The following is a 7,702-nucleotide window of genomic DNA, read 5'->3' on the forward strand; positions in this document are numbered from 1 at the left end:
ATATCAATCCTCATTTTTGATGGATTTAAATATCTTTTTGCTCTTTGTAGTTGTAAGTATTTTCGATTTTACTCTTTATAGTTTAAAATATGTCAATTTAATCTTTATGATTATATATTTTTTTAATTTGATCTCACTGTGAAATCTCTGCTTATGTTGTTTGTGCGAAAACGTAAAAGGTGTGAAACTCAGTTTTCATTATACAGTACACAACATACATAAACTTATGCAGTACTTCACAGTATACATTATGTAGTCGATCAACAATATATGCATTATACAATATGCATTATGCAACATTCACCATAGTACGTATGAATTATGTAGATAAATACAAACACACACATAGAGTACCTCAAACACACAATGATTGATTGAAAACTAGGATGGAGAAGAATTTGAAGAACCTAGGTTTCCCACGTTTCTTCTTAATTCTACAACCGGAGTGGACCAAATTCAAGAAACTAGGATGAAAAAGAATTTCAAGAACCTCAACTCACAGAACAAATACACGCCACATGCATAAAAAGAGACATCTCATTCATCACACAAATGATGTTGGTGACATTTCACCCAAATGATGGAAAATAATTACAATTATAAAGACTGGTTGAATAAGACTGATGTTGTGAATTATTCTTCAACAATAGTATTTTAGATTTTTTCTTTCTTTCTAAAAAGCAAACATTTTTAGGAGTTATTATCACATATTCTTCTTTGATTGTTGTTTAAAATACCATAGTTTTAGCTTCCATCATTTCTCGTCTTCTTTGGCAGCATAGTCATTACTCTCTCGGTGAGAGAGCTATAATACATGCACCATATTAGGAATCAGAGGAGGGGAGGAAACCATAACTTGAGAGCTTCACTACTGCAAATATGACATTTTAAGTCGGTTAAATTTGATATTCTACGACGGTTTAAAACCGTAGTAGAATGCAGCGTCGTAAAATAACATTACACTTACAACGACGGTTGTTCAACCGTCTTAAAAAATATAAGTTTCTAAGACGGTTAATAAACAACCGTTTTAAAATGACCCCTTTATGAAGGCGGTTCAAAGCAACTGACCGTCTTAGAATATGTAAAATCTAAAACGGTTCTTAAATAACCGTCTTAGAATTTCTTATTTTTAAGACGGTTATTCAAGAACCGTCTTAGTATGTTGTAATCAGCATGCGACCATCTAAGACGGTTCTTAAATGACCGTCTTAGAAAATAAGACATTTTAAGACGGTTATTCAAGAATCGTCGTGGTATCTTTTTTTTTTCTGTTGCTATTTAATATTTTTTTTTATTCTGTTTTTTTAATAGACAGTGGCATGATTATGCATGTTAACTCAGGTTCTCAAGAAGCCTATTTTGACACCTAAACAACATCTGAGAGATCACTTCTTCTTGAAGTGTTGAACTGAATCTTTCTTGAACTTACCATTAAATCCAGAGGGAGAAAATAAATATATTGGAGAAACTTAAACAATTAAAATAAAAAGATAACATAAATTAAAAGGTATACTAACTTTCATCACCCCCGTATAACAATAAATACCTTATTCGTGTGTTTTGACACAACTATTAGTTATGCTATTCTATTTCCTGGGTTAAAACATGGTAGAAAATAAATTACAAAGACCAACTTGCCAATTACAAACAGCAGGTGATATACTCAGTGGTAGAAAATGTACTTGACCACAGAGAAGGCAATGGAGATGTCCTGGGACAGCTGAATGTCACACACAACATGTTCATTCCCATTTCCATGATTACAAAATTGTTGTAGGAGAAAATCTCTCATTCTCGAAGAACTTGAAAAAAGTTCATTATTTTCTGATTCAAGAATTATTTTTCAGAAACTCATGGTTCCTATTCTCACATTTACGTCATGAATCTCACTGAGAGGTGCACAACTATGATTTAAGATTATTTTCAGAAAAACAAGAAGTAAAATATAGTAATAAAAACTTTAGCTTAGATAATTATTGTAGATTATTTTAGACAATTGAATCCTATGGAGTATTATTCTTATTAGGTATGGAGCCAAATAATGCTTAAGACCAATTGAGAAACTATAGAAAGTTAAAACCAATAACTTTCAGTTGGGTGTTAAACTAGTCAAACTTATAGCCTAACCCAGCTCAATTATTACTAAGCATATAATCTTAAAATGGAAAACATAAATTATAGGACAATCTTAATTTTTATCCTTCTCATTATATAGCTAGCTCCAATTTCTCTTCTAAATTTCAAAATCTAGATAGTTAATCTTAATCGTTATTTGTAGACATATCGTGACAATACATATTCACACATGATACTATTTTTTTTATTTATTTTTCATTTCGTAATTCTAGTTTCCAAATAGTCCAACCTACTTTTGGTATCTATTACTCTTGATCTCTTTTTTTTTATCCGTCTCTCAATCTCTTTACACTATTTTATTCACCCAGCAGCTTCTCTTACAAATTATTTCTAACCTTATTTTTTTTTCACTACATATCCATCAACCAACAATTTCCCCTCATTCCTTTATTTTTATCTCTCTATTTGTCGTCCTTCTACCTTGGATCACAGGCAAAAAATTGGAAACATTTTCCATAGAAATATTGTATTTTGAAGTGTTTAACGATAAAATAATACTACAGAGTGATGCAGAGATTTAAGCACTGACCTTCAAGCCCGGTATAATAGCTGAAAGCGCTATGAATCTCTCAGCCATTAGCTGTCTCCTTTTTCTCTCGAACATAATGTGATCCCGTGTGGTTCCCAAGTTTAGCTGGTTCCCTGTTTTGGAAGAGTGAGTTTATGTGTTTCATTTGCAACATAGTACAAGGTTGGATTTGGACCATTACTATATTGAGTTATGATTCTTTTTGAAATCAAGTTTAAATTGCACTTGTAAACTTGATTTCACCATATATAGCCAATACATCTAAATTGAAAAATAAATAAACCAAAGTTAACTGTGAATAAAATAAATACCAAAAGTACACGTAAGGAAGTTGTAATGTAGGATAATCATTAGGAAACCATAGTAGACATTGGAGATTACTAATTAATCTTTCGTACCTTGACACGCAGACCAATTAAGAAAAATATATATTTTTTCTTCTTAAAATTGCACAGCATTTATTATAATAGCTAGGCTATACAAAGGAAGAGGAAGTCTAAATTCAGGTTGGTTTAGCCAGGCTATACACTTTTGCGGTGTAGTGATATAACATATGTAGTTGTCTCTCTATAGTCTGATCTCCAAGACAAATTTATACTTTGTGTCCTAATTCTTTTTAGCCCTTCAATTTAAAGCACTAACATGACTTGCTAGAAATTGGTCCAGTCCTTCACCTCACCCCAAAATGGAAATCTATAAATTAAAAATGTAGAAATTTAAGGACCAAACAAAAAAGATAGGAATTTAGCTAGAGTGATTCCACACTATAATTTCTGAATTATTTTTATATTTTTTTCTGTACTGAATTATTTTGATACAAAAGACTAAGTTATAATTATAAAGTGAGAGCTTTTATAATAGTGTTTTTTAATAAAGAAATTATGTTTTATTTTTATGATTAATTGTATCCTAACAAATACCACATGCTAATAGCTTCATATAATAGTATTAACATATGTCTACGTCTTTTTCTGATTAATAAACAGATCTCTACTTTAATTCGGAATTTAGAATATGATTCGGAACACATTATTTTCAGAATTTGGAATAAAGATTCATGTACGTACGAGTTCATATATATCATTCAATTCTTTAATGTTAATTTGAACATTTAACTATTAAACTTGACTTTTAATGATTTTTCATTTTTTTTTTGTGAGGAAATTTTTATGGATAAGAGTGTACGGATATTATAACTTGAATAAAAGATTCTCACAAACTCACGTGATACATTTCAAATGAAAAAAATAGAGACAAATTACAAGATTAATATAATAATTAGAAAAATAACATTAAACTCTCCCTATCTTGACTTTAAATTATATCTATGATGTAACTTTTATTAAAATAATATTAAAGGACAGCCGCCTGAAAGGACAGTCACAATTACATGTGCATACTAAAAAAAATTAAAATAATATTAAAGGAGTTAGGTTTGAAATAATATTTTAATAACCTATATTAACTTTTTCATATGCAAGTATGTAAAACTTTAATTCTGATAAGAAAAAGAGAAAAAAAATTCAATTTTAATTAAATAATAATTTTTTGTGTGTGTCATGATAATAGAAAAAATCTAAACTACATATACATATACTATTTAATATATCTATATAAAATAAGGTTTATTTTATGAGGGATGTCACCTGACATCCCATATTAATTCCCTAAAAATAAGGTTTATTGGGGTCTCACCTTAAAACAGCATTGTCCTTTAGTACATGATCCAGTTGCATAGAAAAATGGGACCTCCAAGAGTCAAGATCACTAAATTCTTTCATCTGCAAGGGTAACATTGTTTTTAGGTGAATAGAAAGTAAAACTATAGTGATGTTTTATCATTATAAACAAAATCAGATGGGAAGACAAAGAAGTAAAAGAACAAAGGATATGGAATATTCATTAGAGAAAAAAAAGAAAGAAAGAAAGCTCAACAGCAGAACAGGTAAGTATAGTTGGCCAATCTCTTAGCATGTATAACAAAGAATCCCTTTGAAAACGGATACAAAATTCCTACCACGGGATTGTTAGCTCCACAATCCGCCAAAAGGTTTGCATCATCAGAGATTTCAAAATATATATCTACAGGAAAAAAAAGGAAACAAAATATTTTGTTAGTCTTGTTAATAATTTTTTTGGGTAAATAGAGTCTTGAATTTAACCAACACTTAAATTACCGTTGAAGTGAATTAGGCTATAGACAATTAAAACAAATGAATGAAGTGAATTACAAGCAAGCTTCTATAGAGAATTCAAGGTCAATAAAATATTAAAAGAGTACAATTATAAAGCTAAACAGAAAAAGTTATCTACGTCCGAAATTGGTTATGCAGCTGTATTTTAAGTACGAAATTAGATATTCAACTGTATTAGATATTTGGAAGAGTTTATCAACCATTATACTCCTATATCTTATTCAAATAAAAGAAAAGGGTAGGGAGAAAAAAATATAAAATAAAAAAAATTGAGGTTTCTTAGTACAATGACATCTCAATCAAAATTGATTAGGTGCCATAAAATCTGATAACCTATTTACGATTGGCGGCTCTATACAAATTTCTCTCTCACTCTCTACATAGAGCAATAAGATAATTGAGTTATACAAGCTAACTATTCTAATCATTATACAAAGCTCCCTAGCCTTTTCTTTTTATTTATTTTCTGTAAGTTGTAACCTGACCAGTCCTCAATCATTTCCTACTATCACCACAACATTTTGCATGTTTATCGACCAGAAGTTTCTGCCACAAAAAGAGCATATCCCTGGGACCTTGGTAATGGGAAACCACATAACCATCCTTACAACCTTCGAGATAAACTCTGATCTCATTCTCATAGCAAACTTCTAGACCTTCCTTCTTCATGACTGCGATCCAGATTCCCATTGCAACGTCTTCTAGTTTAAACATGTGCCAAAAAGAGTTAAAATTGAATCATTGAGGGTGTGTTTGGAAAACCGTTTTAAACCACATTGAACAGAAGGAAGCTTGCTTGACGTTCAAAGATGTCAACATTGTGTTTGCACAAAACACATTTAGCACTATAGCAACTATACAAACAGTTTTCAACAAATAATGGATTTTATTATATACCTTCAAATGGTTATGTCTGAATTTCTTGGACATCGTCCTCGTGATATCAACTGAGACCACATAACCGGGACCATGTGCCCAAGGAGGATAAGTTCCTTGCTCCATTCCTTTAAGGTAGCAAGCAATAAGATAATCTCAAGTTAGTTACAAAATAGCTATCCCTGTCTAGTTGATGAATAATCAAGTTTCAATCATACCATGGGAAATCATATTTGTTATCAATGAAGTACATACTTGCACAAAGAAACCAACACTTTCAACACATCTATTTACAAGCAAGCCTTATTAACGGAGTTGCATATCACATAAGCTAATAATAAGCATATCACACAAGAAAAATAAAGAACATCACTGCTGTTTCAGAATTTACCTGTAGGTTTTTCTGATTTGGATCCAACAAATCCATGATTGGCTCATTGTATATCTGCAAAAACAAACTTTGTGCCAAAAGGACTAAACTAAAATTGTTAAGTAGGTCAGGAACACAAAAAGAAACAATTAAGAGACAATCAACCTCAAGAAAAGAGCAGTGGCACTGATAGCTGAGTTGGTTTTCAGAATGCTTAGTTTGCTCCTGTGCAGGAAATACAACAGTAAACATCCCGAAACAGTGCAAGCAATCTTCAAACAAGGAATGAAAATGGAATGCTTACTTCACTTATGCGTGCAAAGAGTTGCTGAAAAACACGGGGGGCAAGTCCTTGTTGATCATTTTCATGCGATAAACAATTGGCAGGACCCCACATTGTATAAGTCTTCCCACAATCTAGTAAGTTTAATTGCATAGACATCATGAAATTCAACAACATTAGAGCAACAACAGGACAAAACTAAAAGCAAAAAGTCAACTCAAAGGGAAGGAAAAAAAAAACTGTCCATAAGCAAAAACTGAACTATTGAACCCAACCAAACAATGCTCCACTAGAGGCACCCTAACGTGTTCGAAAATATCCAGCTGAAAAACGGAATCAGAAACAGAAAGTGAATCAAATGTTTCAATCTAGATAAAATAAAAGAACAACAGTATTCAGTATTGATTAGAAGTGCAAAAACAAAAATAGAAAGCATGCCTGAGTAGCCGCCATGTCAGCAACGGAGTCGAAGGTGAAATTGTATCCATTAATGGACAAGGAATCATTGAAAACCTTCTGAACTGTGGGATCTCCTTCGTCCTTGTCCGAAGACAATGGCCTCATCCTGACAATAACCTACAAAGAAAAAAAGGAGTCAAAATCGGGACACAGATCAACAACATTTGGAGAAATGAAGAGTTGAAAACCCTAAGTGGCGATGAGAGCATTACCTTGATGCCGAAATCGAAGAGAATTGTCGGTTAGGGCATCAACGATGGTGAGCTTGCGCTTGAGAGGGTTGGAAGAAGGGGGTCTTGGGGGCAAGGGGCTCTTCAATTTGGCAGGGGAGGGAGTAACGAGATTGGGATCGGAGGGAAGGTCGTTCTCTTTGGAGGGTTTGTGTTTGTGAGAAGAGGGACGGAGTTTGGCAAAGCTGGTAGTTGGGGTTGGGCTTGGCGAAGAAGGAAGCTCTGCTGCGTCGCTGAAAGGGTTTCTTGGGAGCATGAAACGCTTCATTTTTTTGGGGGGCAGAGGAAGAAGGAGAGAGAAAGGCGATGGGAATGGGTATTTTGACGGCGGGGACTACAAAGGTGAGTAGAGAGCATGCGCAAGACAAACGTTCAATAATGCATAAACCTATTGGGCTGGTGTGCAAAAAGATTAAATGCAACGAAGGCGGTTTTCATTAAAACCCGTCGTTGTTATTTTGTCAAGAATAACGAAAATGCCAACCAAGCACATTCTAAGACGGTTATTAACGACCGTCTTAGTATGTACGTCGTAGAAAACAATTTTTTGTTACTTAATTACAAGTTTGCCACCGCGTCACATTCTAAGACGGTCGCAAATAACCGTCTTAGAATGTGCGT

General features: G+C 32.9%; 1 protein-coding gene across 3 annotated transcripts; it reads right to left on the reverse strand.

The window, feature by feature from the left end:
- Nucleotides 1-519: 519 nt before the first annotated feature.
- On the reverse strand, nucleotides 520-7,483 carry LOC102663290 (kinesin-like protein KIN-12A). 3 transcript variants are annotated; one of them, XR_001382748.2, is made up of 8 exons: nucleotides 6,414-6,714; nucleotides 6,131-6,334; nucleotides 5,761-5,867; nucleotides 5,344-5,561; nucleotides 4,686-4,750; nucleotides 4,364-4,449; nucleotides 2,669-2,781; nucleotides 520-871 (listed from the first exon to the last, which is right to left on the reverse strand). XR_001382748.2 is itself a non-coding variant. In XM_041004944.1 (7 exons), the coding sequence occupies exons 2-6, from the start codon at nucleotides 6,954-6,956 to the stop codon at nucleotides 5,763-5,765; spliced, it is 609 nt and encodes a 202-aa protein (XP_040860878.1). In that variant the 5' UTR covers nucleotides 6,957-6,968; nucleotides 7,064-7,483; the 3' UTR covers nucleotides 5,103-5,564; nucleotides 5,761-5,762. The 3 variants fall into 3 exon arrangements, 2 of the variants coding, with proteins under 2 accessions (XP_040860878.1, XP_006587368.1); XM_041004944.1 differs by lacking the exons at nucleotides 520-871; nucleotides 2,669-2,781; nucleotides 4,364-4,449; nucleotides 4,686-4,750 and adding exons at nucleotides 6,831-6,968; nucleotides 7,064-7,483 and having other exon boundaries at nucleotides 5,103-5,564; nucleotides 6,414-6,526; nucleotides 6,655-6,715; XM_006587305.4 differs by lacking the exons at nucleotides 520-871; nucleotides 2,669-2,781; nucleotides 4,364-4,449; nucleotides 4,686-4,750 and adding exons at nucleotides 6,831-6,968; nucleotides 7,064-7,464 and having other exon boundaries at nucleotides 5,103-5,561; nucleotides 6,414-6,526; nucleotides 6,655-6,715.
- Between the last annotated feature and the right edge of the window lie 219 nt (nucleotides 7,484-7,702).

Source organism: Glycine max, chromosome 9 (assembly GCF_000004515.6).
Source record: "Glycine max cultivar Williams 82 chromosome 9, Glycine_max_v4.0, whole genome shotgun sequence".
Lineage (NCBI taxonomy): Eukaryota > Viridiplantae > Streptophyta > Magnoliopsida > Fabales > Fabaceae > Glycine > Glycine max.

Excerpts from the sequence above, each read along its gene's own strand:
- LOC102663290 (XM_041004944.1), bottom strand. The coding sequence starts at position 6,956 with ATGAGGCCATTGTCTTCGGACAAGGACGAAGGAGATCCCACAGTTCAG. Across the intron at positions 6,716-6,830 it reads CTGACATGGCGGCTACTCAG|CTGGATATTTTCGAACACGT; the intron begins GCATGCTTTCTA and ends TCCGTTTTTCAG. Across the intron at positions 6,335-6,413 it reads TCTTTGCACGCATAAGTGAA|GAGCAAACTAAGCATTCTGA; the intron begins GTAAGCATTCCA and ends TTTCCTGCACAG.